The sequence below is a fragment of the Aythya fuligula genome, chromosome 10 (assembly GCF_009819795.1).
Source record: "Aythya fuligula isolate bAytFul2 chromosome 10, bAytFul2.pri, whole genome shotgun sequence".
In the NCBI taxonomy this organism is placed as follows: domain Eukaryota; kingdom Metazoa; phylum Chordata; class Aves; order Anseriformes; family Anatidae; genus Aythya; species Aythya fuligula.
In genome coordinates this window covers 4,459,235-4,479,664 of record NC_045568.1, presented here as the reverse complement: position 1 = coordinate 4,479,664, position 20,430 = coordinate 4,459,235, and the positions used below count along the sequence as shown (strand labels likewise).

General features: G+C 40.2%; 2 protein-coding genes across 2 annotated transcripts; one reads left to right on the top strand and one right to left on the bottom strand.

Moving 5' to 3' along the window:
- The first annotated feature begins 1,256 nt into the window (after nt 1-1,256).
- On the top strand, nt 1,257-11,188 carry TSEN2 (tRNA splicing endonuclease subunit 2). The gene is made up of 12 exons (XM_032194416.1): nt 1,257-1,321; nt 1,445-1,640; nt 2,645-2,726; nt 3,583-3,619; nt 5,378-5,918; nt 6,035-6,112; nt 6,695-6,745; nt 7,428-7,566; nt 8,944-8,980; nt 9,631-9,742; nt 10,336-10,425; nt 10,895-11,188. Exons 2-12 carry the CDS (start codon nt 1,467-1,469, stop codon nt 10,952-10,954), a joined length of 1,401 nt encoding a protein of 466 aa, XP_032050307.1. The 5' UTR covers nt 1,257-1,321; nt 1,445-1,466; the 3' UTR covers nt 10,955-11,188.
- Nucleotides 11,189-15,881: 4,693 nt separating this feature from the next.
- MKRN2OS (MKRN2 opposite strand) lies at nt 15,882-20,355 on the bottom strand. The gene is made up of 4 exons (XM_032194224.1): nt 20,138-20,355; nt 20,003-20,052; nt 18,992-19,154; nt 15,882-16,638 (listed from the first exon to the last, which is right to left on the bottom strand). Exons 1-4 carry the CDS (start codon nt 20,353-20,355, stop codon nt 16,413-16,415), a joined length of 657 nt encoding a protein of 218 aa, XP_032050115.1. The 3' UTR covers nt 15,882-16,412.
- Between the last annotated feature and the right edge of the window lie 75 nt (nt 20,356-20,430).

Below are 20,430 nucleotides of genomic sequence, written 5' to 3'. Positions count from 1 at the left end.
CACTCTAATGTACGTCTCATTGTAATACGTCTGCACAATGAGAGAATATAGACATATCTATCCTAGATATGGTCTACTTACATATAAGACTGACTTGATTTGACAAAATTTCAAGGAATTTTGAAACCAAGTGTTATCGTTGATATTTGCGTATTTTCATGTTACCTAGAATAGTTTAGCTCACAGGTATTTTAATGGTAAAGTTCTAAGAATGAACCTGAAATTATCAGAGCTATGTACTTTGGAGACAAGAATATAACAGGGCCCTCTGTGGTTTACCCTCAATGCTTTGTATGTGAATCAATGTTCAAGATAAATAAGCACTCATCAGGTGGTATGTAAAGTAGATCTGCATGGGAAATAACTAAGAATACTTGCTTGGTATTCTCATGTTTTGCTCTACATTTCTTGAGTAGCCTTATAACTGTCACTCCCCTCTCTGTGCCTCATGAGTCTGTCTGTAAAATGGGAATAAAAGATGAAATACCTCATCCTAATGATGTGGTTTTACAATTTTCCATCAGTACATTCACTGATCTCCTCACTGAAAATCAGATGGACTTCCCTACCGAGAGTCTGTCCCCCACAAACCAAAATGTCTTGGTCCTTTATTGGACAGGGGTACCTCACAACGTAACCCCTGAGCAAGAAATGGTAGTTGCGCTGTAACTGCGTGTATGACGGTGAATTTGATGAGGCCAAGACGTGTTGATTTCATCAAAAACACAAAAAGGGATGTTTGCTTCTTACTACCAACTGAAAATGCTTCGCATTTTATTCTTTTTTTTTTTTTTTTTTTTTAATTACACTGCCATTTCCTCCTCAATTCAACTCTGGTAATAAGCTGCACAATCACCTCTGTTAAACTGTGCAAGTAGCATTGCATTATCCTAGGCAGCCACATGAGTCACCGCAAAGTCAAGGGTTTGTCACAGCGCCAAAACCAACCGCTTCAAGCTGAAAACGATCTTTTTCCCTTACCTCCCACAGCTATAAAGTTCCACCCACCCGTGTATCTCAGCCGCCCCTCATTATGAAGATCATCACTCATTTCAGTAACAGGCGTTCCACACAAAACGCCGACTTTTTCGCTTTATTGAACCGCCAGCACGGGCTGTCGGGCAGCCTGCGGGCACTCCGGCAGCACCCAGGCCGGCAGCAGCCACCCCCGAGCGGAACAGGCTTCCCGCGGCCGCCATTTTCCCTCCCCTCACGCCATTCCCCTCAGCCTCCGCGCAGGCGCAGCGTCCCGCGGGGCGGGGGCTCGGGGCGCTGTCTCACGGCGCCCGGCGGCGTGCGCGGCCTTCCCGCGCTGCGGAGGGTGCGGGCGGGCGGCGGGGCCGGGCAGGGCCGGGCGCTGTGTGTGGAGGGCGGCGGCGTGGGGGGTTGCGTAAAAAGGGGTGAACTTTCACTCTTCAATATGCTTTGTTTCCGCTTTTTTTAGGAGGAAACGTTAATAGTAGGAAATGGCAGAGGCGGTTTTCCGTCCCCCGAGGAGGAAAAGAAGAGTGTTTGAGTCGTACGAAGCCCCCTTTCCCGTGGATGTAGGTGGGGAGGATTTCAGAATGTGCCAGGCTGAAATTATGAACAACAATGTTATTGTGAGGAACCCCGAGGACATTGAGCGGCTCTATAACAAGGTGGTGTACAGCTTCTGCACAGTACCTCTAGTGTGTAAGCACAGGTAGAGCCCGTAGAGCATAATGTTTGTTTAAAACCTGCCTGCCTCATGCTGCCCTGCCTTGTTAACCTCCATTAACACACCACATCTCCCTCCTCTCCAGACATATGTACAAAACATACTTTCTGTAACAAATACAGAAAGTATTTCATCCTTAACCCAGCAAATAAATACTGGAATGAAGTGACATGAGCAAAAACAAACAAAAGTTCATGTCTGTTATGTTTGTTTGTTTTTTCAATGCTTATGCAGTCTTGCAGAAGCACTTTCTTGTTTTAAAAGCTCAGAAAGTTGGAATATTGATGTGTTATAAATGCTTGTAAAATTCCTTTAAGCTCAGAGTTTATTGAAGTTACTTCTTGAGTAATATGAGCTCTGAGCCCTTTATGTCTGAGTACTGTTTCATCACCATTCTTAAGCTGTAGTTTTATCCATCTCTGTTTTCTGTTACACATTGTCACACATCAGGTGCCTTCTGCATCTGCTTTCAACAGTCTGCTTAGAGATGTCATCTGACAAATATTTGAAATTGAGGAAAAAGACACAAAACTCCCCTGGTTGAAGTTTTGAGTGCAAGAGTACTGTGCATGGGTTATGCTTTCCCATTAAATCTACTTTGATCCAGATTTTGGAGGCCTCATCCCAAATTGAGACTGGCCTGTGTCAGGCACTGTACAAAGGTGGAAAAAAAAATGTAGGCCCTGGTTCAGTGAAGCTCACTAACACAGGGACAACAGATCAGTGCAGACCAGCTCTGACTGCAGCCCTTCACCAAACTGGCACAAGAGGCTGTGCTATCAGGCTAGTTATCAGAAGCTAAGCAAAAAGCTTTAGGCTAAGATTACATGCTTAAGATTTCAAATACTTTTTTTCAACAGATGAGGGCAGTAAATATTCTGTCACTTGAATAAAGGTTCATTTTTGTCTGATGATAAAATAAAGATTTTTTCCTTATCTTTGAAGGGTTATTTTGGAAAAGGTATTCTTTCGAAAAGTCGACCAGTGTACAGCATTTCCAATCCTTACCTGGTTTCTAAATGGCAAGGTAAATTGTGCCCATTTGTACTTTATTCACTAACTAATAATACTTTTGATTTCTCTTCACTTGTTGAAGATATACATGTATATCTTCATATATACATATATATTATATTATATACAATGTATATACTATATATTATATATAGTATGTAATAATATATAATACACGTCATATATATACATATATACTTCATATATTATATACATGTATAAACAGCACACAGAGTCTGTCTGTTGTGCCAGATCAAAATCCATCTATTCCCATATCTCGTCTCTGATGATGGCCAGTACGAGATTCCCAGAAAAAATACGTATGTTGATATCTCCCTAGCGCATTCTTCTAACCTCCACTGATTTGTTTTGGTACTCTGTTAAGTAAAGGTGTATTCGTTGGATGTGTCTTCCCATAACTGTCCAGTTTTTCTAGGTTTTAATCTGCAGATTTAGTGTCCATGAAATCATGAGGCAAGGATATGTGAAAACTGTCTATCTACTAGTTGCTAGTAGTTGCTGGTGTGCTCTTGTTTCCTTAGAGAAAGACTGTCGTGCTTTATCCATCTGTTCCATGACAATTAAGTCTACACAGACCTCACTGGATTTTATAATATCCTTGCAGAATTGTCTTTTTAAAAGCTGGAGAGAAATAGTTTATTTAGTTACCCTGTGTAGACCACTTCATCTTCATTACCTCTGCACCTTTTCTAGTTCACATGTGTCCTTAATACACGTAGGACCAAAATGGCACAGTACTGAAAATGTACTAATAATTGAAAATTATTAGGCTGTAGATTATCAATGATCAAAATGTCGTGAAAACTTTTTAATGTTGATGAAGCAATGTACGATTTTTCTTAACACAGGTGCTAATGTAAACATGCCTATAATTACGTCAAAAAAGTAAGTCAACTTATATTCTTTACAAGAATAATATCATATGTAGAAATGTAGAAGGTAGGAGTTCCTATTTAGTGTTTTATCTTATTATTTTCAGGTGATGACTTCTATTTCTTTCTGTTGTATTTCAGTTATAAATTACATTTGAAAAAAATGAAATAAATTAGATAGTTTGTTTTTTTCATGTAAGCTTATATATATTACATGCTAAATAGAAGCCAAGATTGAGTGCATGCATAGTAACATGGTAATTAATTCACAGTAGCAAGCATAGCAAACTTCTTCCTCAGTTGAGGAAGAGAAGGAAATTTCTGGGGCTGACTTTAAAATCTTTTCCAATTTCTTAGTGAATTAATACAGAGCTGAAACAGCTCTTGAATTTTATATTACATAAATGCTTTACCTTTTTACCATAGTCTCTGTTAGCGTTGACAGTTTGTCCATATAGCAAAGCAGCGTGGAGTCACGTATTTATTTATTTCTGCTTAAATAATGTATGATCTAATCATAGCATGCATATTGTGTTTGCTTTTATTCTGTGATGACATGATGACAGTAAAAATACTATAAAATGTAAAGTTCAACTTCTTCAGTCTTCAACTTTAGGTAAAAATGTAGTAGCAACATTACTACTACTACTACTTGCAGAAACACTTGCCATGCTTATGAGTCTACTTTGTGACTGCTTAATGTGTTAGCAGATAGAGCTGAGCATTAGTGGAAGTATCATTGCATTGGTGCAGAAGGTGCACTGTGTCTGTCTCAGTAGATTGGAAGTGCTAATTAAATGGTAATTAAGTCACTGAACAAAGAGGAGTCTGTTTTTGTAACAAAGTACAACACTGAATTATATGGCTTTATTATGAGACTTCAGAGAGGATTGGTGCTTTGTGTTGACACATGAAATTTGTGTTTAATTGCTTTTGCAGTTCAGCATTACCTGGTCTTATAATTGCTGTGTTAAAGTTTTGTTTTGAGAAGTAAAGCACGTTGTGCCATAATTGTCCAGGTTTGATTAAGGACAACTGTGCTCAGCTACCTGTAACTTTCACAGAGAGATTAATGTCTTGAACTGGATATTAATGCTATCTTCAAGTTGAGAACTAACACCTAACATCTGGGATTATGGTAATTATTAGAAACTGTAAATCATATTTACAGTTTTCAGCTAATAAATCACTGTGGGATTATTGCTATTCCTCAGAGATGAGAGGAATTTGGTTTAAAAGTTTTCAAAAGTAGTTAAAGCCATGTTTGAAGATAACTGTTCTCAGTGGTTAGCTGTGTAATAGATGAAGTATTTAAGAGCTCTATATTCAAATTCTTTGTTGCAGTTTTTAATCATGCGAACTCTGATACTAAGATGTTTTTTCAGGGAAGTAGTACTTAAGACTTGTGTGGACGAACTGAGTTTTTGCTTGAAGTTTCTGCTTCTTGAAACTGTATCAGAGTAGTTCTCCATGTGGAGTTCTGGTGTAGCATTCTGTAGCCCTGTTTGTTGCCACAGAAATTTTAAAAGTCAAAACAAAGCCAAAGAAAGTAGCAAAATCTTGGGTGTTCCTTCTTGTCTGAAGTGTTCGGAGGAATGGAGTGCCCTCTCGTGTTTTATGGGGCAGTTATTGGGATGCGTGTTCAGATTTGTTTTGTGAACTGTGTTGAGTCTTCCTTTGTCTTTTTTTTTATTTAATACACTTGTTTTTAGGGTATTAATTAGAGGCTGTAATGCTCTAGAACTTTTCATTTATTTTGCTTGTTTACTAGGTACCAGTGTCGTGTTCAGTGGGCTAAAAGTATTCTGCAAGAGCAAGGACTTGATGACTGCTCCATTACTGAAATTCTTAAAAATTACACTAAGCCTCTTGAGTTGCCACTTCTGGAAAGGGAGGGAGCTGAGCAAACTGGTGACAGTTGTAACAGCACGGGCCCAAATGCAGAAAATACAGAGCTTTCCAGACATTCTTCTGCAGACACTGGAAGTGTAGTAGATCCTGAGTCCTGTAGTCCTGAGTGCCATAATGAAGGCCACCAGAAGGCCTGTTCGGAAGGAGGTCCAGCTTCGGATTCCGTGGCTGCATTTGGCCCTAAAGAACAGAAGCCCGCTGACTTGAAAGAGGCAGCTGAAGTGTCTTGCCAGAAGCATAGTTTTTGTGTGCGTTGCAGCTGCAAGGCTAAGGAGAGCACTGAACGCAAATCTTGTGAGATGGTCGAGTCAACCGAATGTGCTCCAGAATATGTCTTGGTGGAGGAGGAAGACGAAAGTGGCTTATGTCCTGAAAGTGACTCTGCTCATGAGCAAGAAAATGTAAGGCTAAAGAGAGTCCTGTTCTTTCAGAGAAATCATGTAATCACTGCTAATTTAAGCATATGGTGTTCTTTCCCAGTTTAAAGTTTTAGTAACATATCAATTTTTTGTTGTAGCTTGTCAAGAAGGAAAAACTGGTGTGTAGAAAAAATCCATTTAGGATTTTTGAATATTTACAACTCAGCTTGGAAGAGGTATGTTTCAAATAAGTTGTAGTGTATGTTTTAACCACCAAAAGTAAGCATTGATATATATTACACTGTAATTTAATATCTGTCCCTGAAGTACAGGGTTCTCCCATGTCTCCTAAATATTTGGGATGTTTTGGTCATTAAACAAATTTTTGAAGAACCTGCAGTAATTACAGGAAATGTTTGTTTTAACAACAACAACAAAAAAAAGTAGGGTCCAATCCCATTTGCTTCTCCCGCTGACATCAAAGAGACCATTTACAGGAGTTAAGTGTAGAAATATGAGGAGTATAATATTTATATAAATCCTGTTTCTATTGTGCTACTACTGAATATATCCATGTTACTTTAATACAGTGCCTTCAGGAGTCTACAGGGCGTGAATAGATTTTTTTTTTGTAGTTTTGCATTAGATGAAATTTAAAGGTTGTAAAGAAAAGGCTCAAATGAAAATTTCAGGCAACTTGTTTGTCTGATGACATTAGGATTCATGTATAAAATGAACGTGAGCCCTTGTTCGTGTGAAATATAAACTACAAGAAGAGTCTAGATACCAGTTAAAATTTACTCTGTTTATTTTTTCAGGCTTTTTTCTTGGTGTATGCTCTGGGATGTTTAACTATTTATTATGGTGAGGTAAGAGATGAGACTGACCTTGAATTAATGGGGATGCCATTGGTTTTGAACTGTTTTGGACTTAATTTTTTTTTTACTGATTATGGCAGCATTGTATGCTGTTAATTCCAAAAGAGGAGAAGGCACAGTAATTCATAAAATTTTATTATGAATATAATCTGTTTATCTGAATATTTCTGTTTTTAAAATATTGGTCTGAAAGTGTTATGTCTACCCAGACAAATGTATCTAAGCAGGGTCTTTCTGGAGAGAAAGTTTTCTCATTGTAATTTATGCAATAAATATAGGGAAAGGAAGCATGGGAGTAATAATATGGTGAATATTCTTTCTTTCCTGAAACAAGAAAATTCTGTGGCGTTTTAAGTATTAGTTTATAAATATATCAAACTACTGCTAATGTAAGGATAAAATAATTGAAACCTATGCTTCTAGTTTAAGATTATCAGATTTCCTTTTAAACAAAAGCCTTATGGGAGTGATCATGAAATGATTAAAAAACTAAATGGAAACTACAGGATTCTGTCTTGTACTTAGGGATTTCACATTTTATTGCCTGAAGTTTGTTCTCTTTGCAGTGGGACTGTGATATCTGATATTTTGCTGCTGTGCTGTACTATACACGGTATTCTCTGTGTGCTATAATATTAATATAGATGTGTTAATGCCTTTGCTTGACTTCCAGGAGCCCTTAACGATTTTGAAGCTATGGGAATTTTTCAGTGAAGTGAAGCCCAGTTTTAAAACTATTTACATGGCATATCATTACTTCCGCAGTAAGGGCTGGGTCCCCAAAGTTGGACTGAAGTATGGAACCGATCTCTGTGAGTAGCGTCCTTTATTTTGCGATTGACTTCCTTTCAGATGTGACAGCCAGTGCAAGACTTCGGTGCCAAAGATAAATTGAACAATGAGGAGCTGCATGACAGCAGAAGGCTTTGCTGCTTGTAGTTAGCAAATGACATCTTTGGCTAGACTATAGATTTGCAATAAAGTTAGGATGTGAATGAAACATAACATTACATTTGCAGTAGCTGAAGAGATAGCTTAAGAGTCCTTTTGTTTTGCATAATGAAATCAAGAATTAACATAGGATTGCAGGTTACATTTTTTTAATCATACAAAAATAATTAGTAGTGTCCATAATCCCTTACTGAGTAACTGAAAACAAGTATGTCAAGATCGTGCTGAGCTAGTCCTCTAGATTGGCATGTAGGTTTGGCTGAATTCAGCTTCCTTATTCTTAATACCCAGGGCTATGGATAGGGTTTTGGTACTGATCACCTAATGTGTATGTGAAATTTATATTAGCGTGGTCATCATTTATTTGTGTTCTAGCCTGAATGTGGTGTCTAGCATATCAATGCCTTTGGATTTGTGCCAAACAAAGTGGATTAGTTTAATACAGGCAAGTGTTCGGCCCTCTCTTGAGCTCCTCTAGTGTCTTGTTCTTTGGCAGTAGCTTCTTCGAGTTGCTACATATTGCTATGACTGTGCATAACAGATAACTTGCAAATCACGATTGCCACTGGAATGAGGTGCAGCTCATGCTTTTCCTGACAAGGTCTAAGCTAGCCAGCCGTAAAAGAAAGCCTGTGCTAGATAGTCACCTCTTAGAAGCTCATAACAAAGGGGAGACAGGAAATGTAACCATTTAGCTCAGTTAACCACAGTCCAACTTCAATGAGTCTTGTCTTTATTGGAACATATAGAAGGAAATTTTAGTGGGTCTACAGACAGAACTGTGGCAGTATTTAAGATCTTGTGCCTTTTGCCTCTCCTAAAACTTGTGGAAAATGTCCACTTCAAACAGAAATTCACTGACTTAGTGATCTTCCACTTGCATTCCAGCAGCTCAACTTCTACTGCAAAGACAGTGTTAAAAGCATGAGTCTGTTACAGAAAAATTCCATCCTAAATCCTTTTTCTCCATGGCAATTGCGAACTGTCTTTTGGCTCTGTGGTTTTTGTTTATTTTTTTTTCTACCTGCCACTATCCTGTCTCTGCTGCTCCCATGTTTTTTGTCTCTCTTCCCTCCCTCTTCGCTTTCTGGGACAACTTAACTCTGAATTCAAACGTGTTGAAGTTTTGTCTTGTGTAATTAAAATTTATGAAGCATCTGAAAATATTTATGGACCCAGATATGAAACTCAGAAGGAAACTTTGATTATCTAACTCAGATGTTTCTCTCCCTTTTCAGTGCTATATCGAAAAGGACCACCCTTCTATCATGCAAGGTTTGAAGCTGATGTTTTTTATGAACTTTGTTTTAAACTAGAAAATTTCTCTCACTATTTTAGTATCTTCACTGATTTAAGACATACTCTTCACCCAAAATACTTTGCCAGATGTATTCATTTAGCAGAGGTACTAAGTCACACAATTTTATTGAATTCTGTGACAGTAGTAAGATGTTTAAAATTAAAAGTTTCAATGCACTCAGGAATGTAATTTAATTTAGTAATAATGACTTTTAAAAATATATGGTATGAATAACATGTAATTTGGTTGGAGATTTGACCCTCCAAAAAAAAATAAAAATACCCCCCGCCCCCCCCCTAACTTTTAAGGGATGATTAATATCTTTATTCCTTAGCTAGTCAAATTGAACTCCTAAATAGTAAATTGATGTTAAGTGTCAGATTGATGTTCATAAGAGAATAGCTCCAAGTACTGGCAGAAGGGTAAGGAGGCAAAGTGCCAGTCAGTGTATTCACAATTTCATTTTTTCTCCTCTAGCTTATTACAGACTTAAGCTTCAGAGCTTACTTACTGCATGCTGGCATATTGCTTAACATGGATTTTTAGGCTCTATTCTTAAGATACACAATCTTCCTAAAACAGTAATTTTCTTTCTGTGAATTGTCCAATTTGCTTTGTTTTCCAGTTACTCTGTCATTGCTGAATTAGTGGATGACACTTTTGAAGGTTCTCTTCGCAGACCATTCACCTGGAATTCCTTGTCTGGCTTGAACAGAACAACTGTTAATGCTTCTAAGGTAATTGTGTAAGCTACCCATTTTAAAATAACTTTGAAATGACAAATACACAATTCAGTTCCAGAGAATAGAGAGCTAGGAGCGAGGCCGGAAAGTGAATCCTTCTAGTCTGCAGAAACATGTTGAGTTGCTAGTAGGCAAATGAGTTTCATTTGTCAATATCCACGTGACTTTTGGAAAAAACTTATTAAAGTCCTGTCCCCTGTAGGAATCTTACATGTAAATGTTGCATGAAGAATAGAAAGACCTGAGGGACGCTTTTCTGGTTACCAATTCCGATTTTAAACCCGTATCCATCTATCAGGTTTCCTTTTCAACTGCAGAATTTAAAGTTTCCCAAAGACTTTTCCTGTGACAGAGCCTCATACATAATGCCTTTATTCTCATAGTCATGCTGCTCAGGTGTTTTGTTACAATTCTAGTTTATTTCATAACCTTATTGTGCTTTGATGAGGAAAATGAGATATCCAAATTGTACAGCTCTTGGTTTGCAGAAGATGTCTTGTAGGAAACATGGAATCTGCATTTCTAATTAGTCTAAAACTTGTGTAGAAAGAAACCAGATGAAATTCTTGTATTTTGTTTACCAACAGGAACTTATGTTATGCTATTTGATTAGACCATCTGATATGACTGAAAAAGAGATGTCCACACCAGAATGTTTGAAAAGAATTAAGGTTCAGGTGAGTAATTCTCTTCTTTGCCTGTGTAGTTTTGCTCCGGGGCAGCTGGACAGCTAATACCGATCATAAGAGCCCCCTTGAACTGCTGCTTGCTTTTTAGCATGCTTTGTTCTTGCATGAATAGCTGCAATAAAACAGCTAGATCCATTTGCGCCCCAAGGCAAGAGAAGTGTATGACATGCCATTTAAAAACTTCAGGTCTTCCAGTCTAAATCTGTATGTTACTGCTACTGTGAAGCATTTGCATGAGAAAATTATAACTATGGAGACTAATGTTTATGAATGTTTAAAAATGGAGAGAAGCATGAGAGGAGCTCACTTCAGGAACAAATATAGTCATCTGTTGAAGTTTTTCAGCGGTTATATAATATATGTCAATCTGCTAAGGCTTAATCACAATCTCTCACTGATTTTAGCATTTTTTTTCCCTTTTCATTTCCATAATAGGTATTGTTGTTTTTTATTTCAGGAACTTATTGTAACTCGTTGGGTGTCTTCCCGTGAGCGTAGTGAGCAAGATGACCTTTAACTGAATGTATAAGAACTTATTTTTTAAATACATTGCCATTTTTTAACCTGATCTCACAATGAACCATTGCCTCAGAACAGTCTTTATCAACATTCAGTTGGTATGTATAAATGTTGTCTAAAATTGAGGCATATCCTATTTAGTGGAGAGAATGTTGTATTGAAAAATAATGACTGGACTATAATAATGCATATGAAGGGGGAGGAATTAAAGCTGTGTCCCAAGTCAAACTACTATGCTGTTTTCTTATAATTTATAAATTGTAAATTGTTTACAAAATGTATTATTTTGAACAGTGACTAGACTGTAGTGATTAGTAATGATGTTTTTAATACTCTGACGGATTCATGCATTAGTGCTGAATAGGCAGTATGGCTTGCAGAGCCACTGAAGTACAAAACATGGATCTCTGACTGAAAGCCTAAGCAATGAGGAATCAAACAGGTTTCTGATAATACCTCACAGATTCTTCAAAGTTGAACTGGGGAGTTGTAAGGCTCATTTAGTTCTGTGGTTCACACAGGGACATAATTTTCTTCAGAAAAAGAGACTTAAGCTTGAAAGGGGTGTTTTTTTTTGTTTTTTTTTTAAAAAAGGCAGTAATTACAGTGAGTCAGATAACCTTTCTGTCTTTAAACTAGGCAGCACTTTGTCTTCTATACTTACATGACTGTAAAAATCTCTGGCCTAAAATGATCCAAGTCTTTTAAATGCTATGGAGATGTGGTGCCCTTTGTTGGCTTTTCTTTTGATTTGGCTTTTGCCTGTTGCTCTTTTCCTTTGCTGTGCTTTTTTTTCTAAATTGGCATTTATTTACAAGTTCTCTTTAAAATTCTTTTGCCATTGAAAAGATGATGGCAAGTGATTGTTGTCTGAATATTTTCTCTCTCTCTCTTCCCACTCTCAACGTCAGAACACAACAATGAACAGTAGGCATGCACAGTGACAAAAACCAAACCCTATGCCCCTCAACCTTGAAATACATTATTATTTTTTCCTCCAGTTGAACTAAATCCATGTTAATGTTGCTGGGAGGAAGGCTTGGCTTAATGATTCAGTTGGAGGCTTAGGATTTGAGATATCTATGGTACCATTCATCTTCCACTGAAAACTGACCTGGTATGATAGACTTGATGAAGTTGTACAAACTTAGATTTTGGAAGAGATTTGGTTGTTGCAGTATTTGAGCGTTGTAGGTCTTTGGAACGTAAGATCAGTCCAGGCTCTTAGGTGGCTAGACCCTGGAATTCAGTGGTCCCAACTAAAATGCTTATTTTCACAAGCAGTGCTCAGAATTGATGAATTCTTCCCAGAACGTGCAAGGATTTAAATTAATTCTGGAGTCTAAGCACCTAACAGCAATTTTAGGTGTTAGGCAGTAGGAAGTGCAGGGACGCCTTTCCTCATTTGGGTAACCTCGTAAGGACTGGGAGACTGCTTCTCCTGTGGAGTGAGGCATAGGATACTGCTGAGCAGTTCTGCCATACTACACTGGGTGCCTGCTAGTTTCTAACTTGCAGGTTCCTAAACAGGGTGTCTGCTACTGAGAAGACGCGTTTAAAAAATAAATAAATAAAAAAAATCCCACAACAATGAAAAAGAAACAAAAGGATTCAGCTCCTTCAAGTACAGCCAGCAGTTGTGGTTTAAGTATCAGCTACACTGGAGTTTGAGTATTGCTCCTATAGATTCAGGCAGGCATCTGAATTCCATCTTAGTCTCTGAACAGTAGGCTTCCCTGCTTCACAGCACTGTGAAACATTTTTTTTTTTTTTTTTTCCCCTGTGCTGTGAGAGAAAACATTTGCTGCTATGGTAAGGATATACTACAGTTACTGACAATGATGGTGGCTTTGAATTTTCCTTGTGCTGCTTTTGTTCACTATAAGAAAGGGGGTTACTTCTGGTCCCAGTAAAATTCCCAGGGCTGGTAAGAATTCTGTCAGCTCCGTCTGTTCCCACCAAACACAAAACCACAATCTTGTTTACTGAGGAGTTTAAATTGTAAAGACATGCCATGAATGCAGGGAATCATAGAATCATAGAATCATAGAATATCCTGAGTTGGAAGGGACCCTTAAGGATCATCAAGTCCAACTCTCGACACCGCACAGGTCTACCCAAAAGTTCAGACCATGTGCCTAAGTTCACAGTCCAATCTCTTCTTAAATTCAGACAGGCTCGGTGCAGTGACCACTTCCCTGGGGAGCCTGTTCCAGTGTGCAACCACCCTCTCTGTGAAGAACCCCCTCCTGACGTCCAGCCTAAATTTCCCCTGCCTCAGCTTAACCCCGTTCCCGCGGGTCCTGTCACTAGTGTTAATGGAGAAAAGGTCTCCTGCCTCTTGACAACCCCTTACGAGGAAGTTGTAGACTGCGATGAGGTCTCCCCTCAGCCTCCTCTTCTCCAGGCTGAACAGGCCCAGTGACCTCAGCCGTTCCTCGTACGTCTTCCCCTCAAGGCCTTTCACCATCTTCGTAGCCCTCCTCTGGACACTTTCCAACAGTTTCATGTCCTTTTTATACTGTGGTGCCCAGAACTGCACACAGTACTCGAGGTGAGGCCGCACCAGCGCAGAGTAGAGCGGGACAATCACCTCCCTTGACCTACTAGCGATGCCGTGCTTGATGCACCCCAGGATACGATTGGCCCTCCTGGCTGCCAGGGCACACTGCTGGCTCATATTCAACTTGCTGTCTATCACGACCCCCAGATCCCTCTCTTCTAGGCTGCTCTCCAGCGTCTCATCGCCCAGTCTGTACGTGCAGCCAGGGTTTCCCCGTCCCAGGTGCAGGACCCGGCACTTGCTCTTATTGAACTTCATGCGGTTGGTGATCGCCCAGCTCTCCAACCTGTCCAGATCCCTCTGCAAGGCCTTTACGCCCTCACTTGAGTCCACAACTCCTCCAAGTTTGGTGTCATCAGCAAACTTGCTCAAAATACCCTCTATTCCTACATCCAGATCATTTATAAAAATATTGAAAAGTACCGGCCCTAAAATGGAGCCTTGAGGGACCCCACTGGTGACCGCCCGCCAGCCTGACGCAGCTCCATTTACCATAACCCTTTGGGCCCTGCCCGTTAGCCAATTGCTCACCCATCGTATGATGTTTTTATTTAGCTCTATGGTGGACATTTTGTCCAGTAGGATCCTATGGGAAACCGTGTCAAAAGCCTTGCTGAAGTCCAAAAAAATCACATCAGCTGGTTTCCCTTGGTCCACCATACGGGTGATCTTATCATAAAAGGAAATCAGGTTAGTTAGGCAGGACCTACCCTTCACAAACCCATGCTGGCTGGGACCAATAACTGCTTTGTCCCCCAGGTGCGCCTCAATGAGTCCAAGAACCAACTTCTCCATGATTTTACCAGGCACTGACGTGAGACTGACAGGCCTGTAATTGCTAGGGTCTTCTTTCTGACCCTTCTTGAAAATTGGCACAACATTTGCCAGCTTCCAGTCTACCGGGACCTCTCCAAATTCCCAGGATCGTTGAAAAATAATTGATAGAGGTTCCGCAATGACATCCGCCAGCTCTTTCAGCACCCGGGGATGAATCCCATCCGGACCCATGGACTTGTAGGGATCCAGGTGGAGTAGCAAATCCCGCACACGTTCAGGGTCAGTTGGGAGTTTGTCATCCCCACCGTCCCGGTCCTCCAGCTCAGGGCACCCTGGGTCCCGACGCCCATCATCGGCATTGAAGACAGAGGCAAAGAAGGCGTTAAGCGTCTCTGCTTTGCCTACGTCATCGTCTGTGAGGAGACCTTCCCTATCAAGGAGCGGCCCTATGTTTTCTTTAGTTCTCCTTTTTCCATTTACATATCTAAAAAAACCCTTTTTATTTTCTCTCACAGACACAGCCAGCTTCAACTCTAGCTGTGCTTTGGCCACTCGAACTTTCTCCCTACAAACACGAACAGCATCCCTGTATTCCTGAATGATATGCAACTTAGTGGAAGATCTAGTGTTTTTCATTTAATGGAAAGACATAAAATGAAAATGTTAATTGTGTAATAGCTTTTTTAAGCTCAACATCTATGTATGTGTTCGCTGTATGTGGCATGGTGTCTTATTTCCAGCTGCAGATAACTACGGTTCATGTTTCAGTACTACTGAACCAAATAACTCAGATTGTTCTACCAGGGCACTGATACTTCCCATGTATTTATATTTTAATAGTTAAAATACAGTTCTTAAATGAAGTATGGATTCTGACTTACTCGGAAATAACATAATGTAATTTCTTTTTGTAAGCCAAATCTTAGTTGAAGGATTCTGACTTGCTCTAGAGGTTGCAGGATAAATCTCTAATAGTAGCAGAATTTTGTGTGTCAAACTGGTTGTCTCTATTTTGTTGTTGTTTTGCATATGCTTTTAAAGGAACTAGAATTTAGCAAGAAGTGAAAGAATATGGGGGTGGGAAACCGTGGTCTTTGCAGCTAGACAGTGTTGTGGAGGGGCAGGGTTAATGCAGTTTGTGCATACAAAATTATACACTACATATGGGCAAAATGACAATCCTTTATGATTACTTCTCCATCATCGAGCAGATAGTTCGGGTCTAGATTTGTGTCCTACCTTATTTTGAAGAAATTAGTAGAAGGAAAAAGACAGAATACTTGTCTTAAACTAGAATACGTGTAAATAAAGTGTGCCAAATTATGAACAGTAGAATTTCATCCTCAGTATATGTTTTTCTATAATCTACAATAGGTAGGAGTGCTGTTGGAGGATCTCTTTAAACTTAAGTTTCTTTTTGGTAAATTCTCAAGTTTTACCTCTCAGATAAATGCTGAGTTTGTTGCTCAGCACAGACATGACACTACATGACTAGCTTCTAATTCTAAGCATCTGTCTTGGTGTGAGGATTAAGTGTACAAAATGCAAAGAAGAATTGGAAAAGAAATATGTCAGACAAAGAGGCTGGATTTACTTGTTATATTTATTAGCAGTTGAAGTAAAGGAAAATGACTTTGCATTGTCATAGACTTTAGACTTGAGCAGCAGGCAAGCACAAATTCCTTTTCTGCCTATCTGTAAACAGATAGGGAAAGTGATAGTTTGGTTTGATACAGCTTAAGTTACAACAGTTCACTTGTTAAAACCCTTGATTACCCAGCAGTTATGATTTCTGATATTAAGGCTCTTGGCAGAACACAGTGTATAGTGAATGTAAAAAAAAAAAAAAAAAAAAATTTCCATAGTTCCCAGTTTCCATAGAAATTTTCTGCAGCATGTACATCATGTGCATGTTATTTCATTCAAAATACACAAATTTAGTTTCACGATCCTTCCCTAATATGCAGGTTAACATACATGAAGTTGTATTTTTAAATACATCAAGCAGTTCATATATCTTAAACCCTGAGATTTGGAGTCTTAAGGCTTTATTTTCATGTTGTATTTTGCTTTAGGGTGTCTATATTTTGCATAGGTGTTTTAACATCACAACTTGTCAATTTCCACCCTGGTTTTCTTGATCAGGAAGGGGTACAATGTAGAAATCTTTAGTAGTTAGCTCCTGATGCAGGGTAATATATTTAGAAGCATTCTTTGTCTGTGGGATCACAAATTTCTCTGTAAATTCACTTTTACTCATTTGCTGCTTTCCTTGTGCAGTCAGTATACTGTTAATGAATGCTAGTGCGTACGTGTAGCAATTGTAGTCATGTTCTTCATACCTAGGAAAAATATCTCATTAATAAGAGTTAGCACTAATTGTTCAATCACTGTGCATGAAGGAATATTTTAGTGAGTGACATAAAGAAGCACACAATCTCCAAGATCTGTTGCCATTTGCTTTCGTTGCTGGTGCTTAAATATATTCTATTAATAGCAAGTTGTGCTTTCCAGACAGGGATACTAGAAATTGTGAGCATGAAACCAAAAACAAAAGCTGCAGATTTCAAAATAAGGAGTTCTTATTTTTTATACATAACTTTGTTTTTACCTTGTTAATCTTTGCTTTCTCCTGTGTTTTTACTCTGTTACCTTGAAAAGTTCTTCCTGCAGCAGTAACATCCTGCGCCATTATATATGCTGCTTTGTGTGCCATTAACTTGGAAGCTTGCTTTAAAATCAAGCAGACTCTATCACTGATAAATAATTGATACTGTTGCTTTGCTGTACAGAGTGCCAGTCAAATTCCCATTGGCAGGCATTTGTACCAAGTGTGCAAGGACAGAAACACTACTACCTGAATGGAGTAGCCATTTAAAATGTCCTGTTTTTTTTTTTTCCTTTTTTCCACTATCCAAAGCTAGGAGCACAACACCTTTATTTTTCACTGTCAGAATGTTTTGCAGATTCTGCCAAATGTTTCATGTTGGTCACTAACAACTTGAGTAACTTACTCCTTTCCCTCGCCGCATAGTGCTGCTTTTTCTGTTGGCCCTGTGCAACTGGATTTGATAGTCAGTCTCCTGTCTGCTATCTGCCTACTTCTCAAGCTGCTTCTGTAACTGCCTCATCCCATGTCACTTCTCTATTGCTCTTCCTAGCCCTGTGACTCACTCCTAGTCTCATACTGTCAGTGTTGCCACAGGGAATCATCTGCAAGCCTTGCATGTCAGCCCTAGGAATTTATGAGATCTTCTTGCAAGTTCTGAGGACTATTGCTATCAAAATCAACCCTGAGCCCAGTTCAGGATTGCTCACTGTTTTCTCCAAAGCTCTTCTGGTTTGTTAAAGGTATTTATTTGAAGTGACATATGAGATCCCATGCAGTAAGCAAGAATTTGCTACAGTGCTCTTTACCAAAATAGTTCTCACCAAAAAAAAAAAAAAAAAAGTAGGAGGAATTTTGATAGGGACCATCACTGCAGCGCAAAACAATGGAAAATTACATAGCAAAAATGCTGGATTCACTTCAGCTCAGTGCTGAATTAGGTCGCTTTGCCAGGAGGTGGCACATGGGGAAAACAGAAGAAAAGCTTGTGGAAGAGATGCATGCATCTACCCACCTTCTGCCATTGCTTTTTTGACATCAAGTTAACTTCAGTAATAACATTAAAGCACTGGGAAATGTAGAAGTGTCAAAGATGATTATAAAGCCAATAGGATTTGTGTTCTGGAGGTATTTCTTAAAATTATTCTAGGTCAAATTCTTTCATTTCCTGATATTAGGGAGATAATACATTATTTTTGAAAATTTATAGTCAAACACATGCAGAATTGCTAAAAACTACTTTTGATTTGTTGTTGTTTTTACGTAAGATGATGTCTACTTCCATTAACTTAAACACTTCACAGAACTCTGCTCTGACAGGCTGCTTATTAAATGTACCATTATCAATGAGCAGTTCAAGGACTGGTGATTTCTGGGACAGCAGCTGCTTTGTCACCAATAGGCTTGGTGATGTGGCACTGAATGTTTTTGCTGGGCTGCATAACTTGTAACACCGTCATCAGGCATTAACTTGAAGGAAAGTTGCAAAGAGAACTGAACATTCTGGATGGAACATGCTGGTTCAATTCAAAATCTATGGGAGTCTTTCTGTGTGTAACTATCCAAAGCAATGTTACCAACCTGCTGGAAGAGCTAGAAAAGCCTCATTATTTTTCCCATTTCTGACCGCTGTCAGCAAAGAAGTCATCTGGAGGTAAGATCTGGGCAAGAATCTCATCAGTGTAGTCATGATTTCAGCCTTTAAATCTAAATACCTCTAAAACTGTTGAACCCTAGAAATTATTACAGAATTGCACCTGAATTTTTGTACTTCTGTACCCAGCGGTATACTCTTCAAAGGTAATGTTCCAGTGAAGTGTTCCTTCTTGTGCAAGATTATTTTGTTGCTGAAAAGTCCCCTAAAATGTTCTCTTATTTTAGCACTTTTATAGTCCAGCTACTTAAAAACACTTGCAGATTAGCAAGGCCACCGAGCATCAAGACAACCTGGAAGAGTTGAGTTTGTTAGCAATGTGTGTTGTGAAGGAGCTGAATGCACCACAAGCCTCATAGGTCCAAAACAGAATAGCTTAATTTATCATCCCAGGCTAAGTACCTTTATTACATTCACCTTTTAAACAACCTACCTGTGAGGAAGCCAGGCCTCTCCCACAGAAAATTCCTCTAGGAGCTTATCCCACTGCTGAAGAAGCTCAAACATATCTGGCTGTACTAGTGGGACACTAATGCACTGTTCCCATCCAGTTTCATCTCTGTGAATGCCCTCCTCATCGTAGTTATATACCACTCCTGAAAACAAAGAGCAACAGATAGCACTGGAGAAAATGGTTTCACATGTACTTTTCCGTGATTTTGGAAAGTAATTTTCCTTAATGCCATTCTTTCTTAACTAGTTAAGAGCATAGCTTCCCATCAGTGGCCTTCTATGGCTAGAGTAGAAAATGCAGTGTTTACTTTTATTGAACAACTGTTCTTATTTTTCACAATGTTATTTTGGAGCTTTTGATAAGGAAAACAACCTAAGGACAGACATGTTTCTTTTTTGAAACCTCCTGATTAGACTAGTTTTCTATTAAATAAACATCTCAAGTGAGATATTGAACAATGAGCCACTCTGAGAACCTGTCACGACTTACTGTGGCTCTTTTTTTGTTAGGGATGATTTTTGACTTAAACATAGTTCTAAGTCAAGATTTCCTGAAAATGTTTTTATTTGGGTGAACTTTTTTTTAATAGGCTGCCTAGCTTTGTGTTTCCGTGTCAGGAGTACAAGTCACCTGTCCCTCCCTCTGCACCTTCTCAGCATTTAGGTGGAACTGGGACTGGTGCCTTCGGCTTGAAGCCCTGCGCTCACTGCTGGGCAGCAGGATAAATGGTTGGATTGGGGTTTTTTGATCTTGGTGTGATACTCCTGCAGTCCAAAACTAATCCCGTTTCCAATTCCTGTGGTGTGCACAAGGAACCTTTGCACCGTTCCCCAGCAAGGCACCAGCCGTGTGTGTGCTGCAGCCGCCCTCCTACCAGCAGTCACGGTGGCAGAGGGGGCTTCAGCAACCCCATTACCTCAGGCAGAGGGGGGCAGAGGGCAGAGAGGCGCGGGGCAGGGTCCCGCGCGGCAGCTCCCAGCTACATTTTACCGTCGCCGTTGGTTATCCCCACGTGCAGGTCGGCTCCCCCGTCGTACCCCCTGCAAGACAAACACCGCCGGGGGCTGAGCGGGGCCGCCCGCCCGCAGGCGCCCTCCCTCGGAGCGCGACCCCCGCGGCCCCTACCCGAGGAAGGAGCCGGCCGCGGGCCGCAGGAGGAGCGCCCGGCGCTGGCGGTGCCCGTGTCGGAAGGGGCAGGGGAGGCGCACGGGGGCCGCGGCCAGGCCGGCTCCGCGCAGGGGGCGGCCGCAGGCGGGGCAGAGCGGCGGCGGCCGGCGGCAGAAGATGGCGGCGCCGCAGTGCCGCAGCCGCAGCACGGGGCCCGGCTCGGGGGCCGCCTCCATGGCCCCGCCGCCGCCGCCGCCCTCCCGCTGAGCGGCGCTCGCGGCCCGGCCCGGCCGGGGAGGCGGCCCCGGCCC

Excerpts from the sequence above, each read along its gene's own strand:
- MKRN2OS (XM_032194224.1), bottom strand. The coding sequence starts at position 20,355 with ATGGAGGCGGCCCCCGAGCCGGGCCCCGTGCTGCGGCTGCGGCACTGC. Across the intron at positions 20,053-20,137 it reads GCGGCCGGCTCCTTCCTCGG|GGGGTACGACGGGGGAGCCG; the intron begins GTAGGGGCCGCG and ends TTTGTCTTGCAG. Across the intron at positions 16,639-18,991 it reads GAGGCCTGGCTTCCTCACAG|GTATGAAGAACATGACTACA; the intron begins GTAGGTTGTTTA and ends TATTTTTCCTAG.
- TSEN2 (XM_032194416.1), top strand. The coding sequence starts at position 1,467 with ATGGCAGAGGCGGTTTTCCGTCCCCCGAGGAGGAAAAGAAGAGTGTTT. Across the intron at positions 6,746-7,427 it reads TAACTATTTATTATGGTGAG|GAGCCCTTAACGATTTTGAA; the intron begins GTAAGAGATGAG and ends CTTGACTTCCAG. Across the intron at positions 9,743-10,335 it reads CAACTGTTAATGCTTCTAAG|GAACTTATGTTATGCTATTT; the intron begins GTAATTGTGTAA and ends GTTTACCAACAG.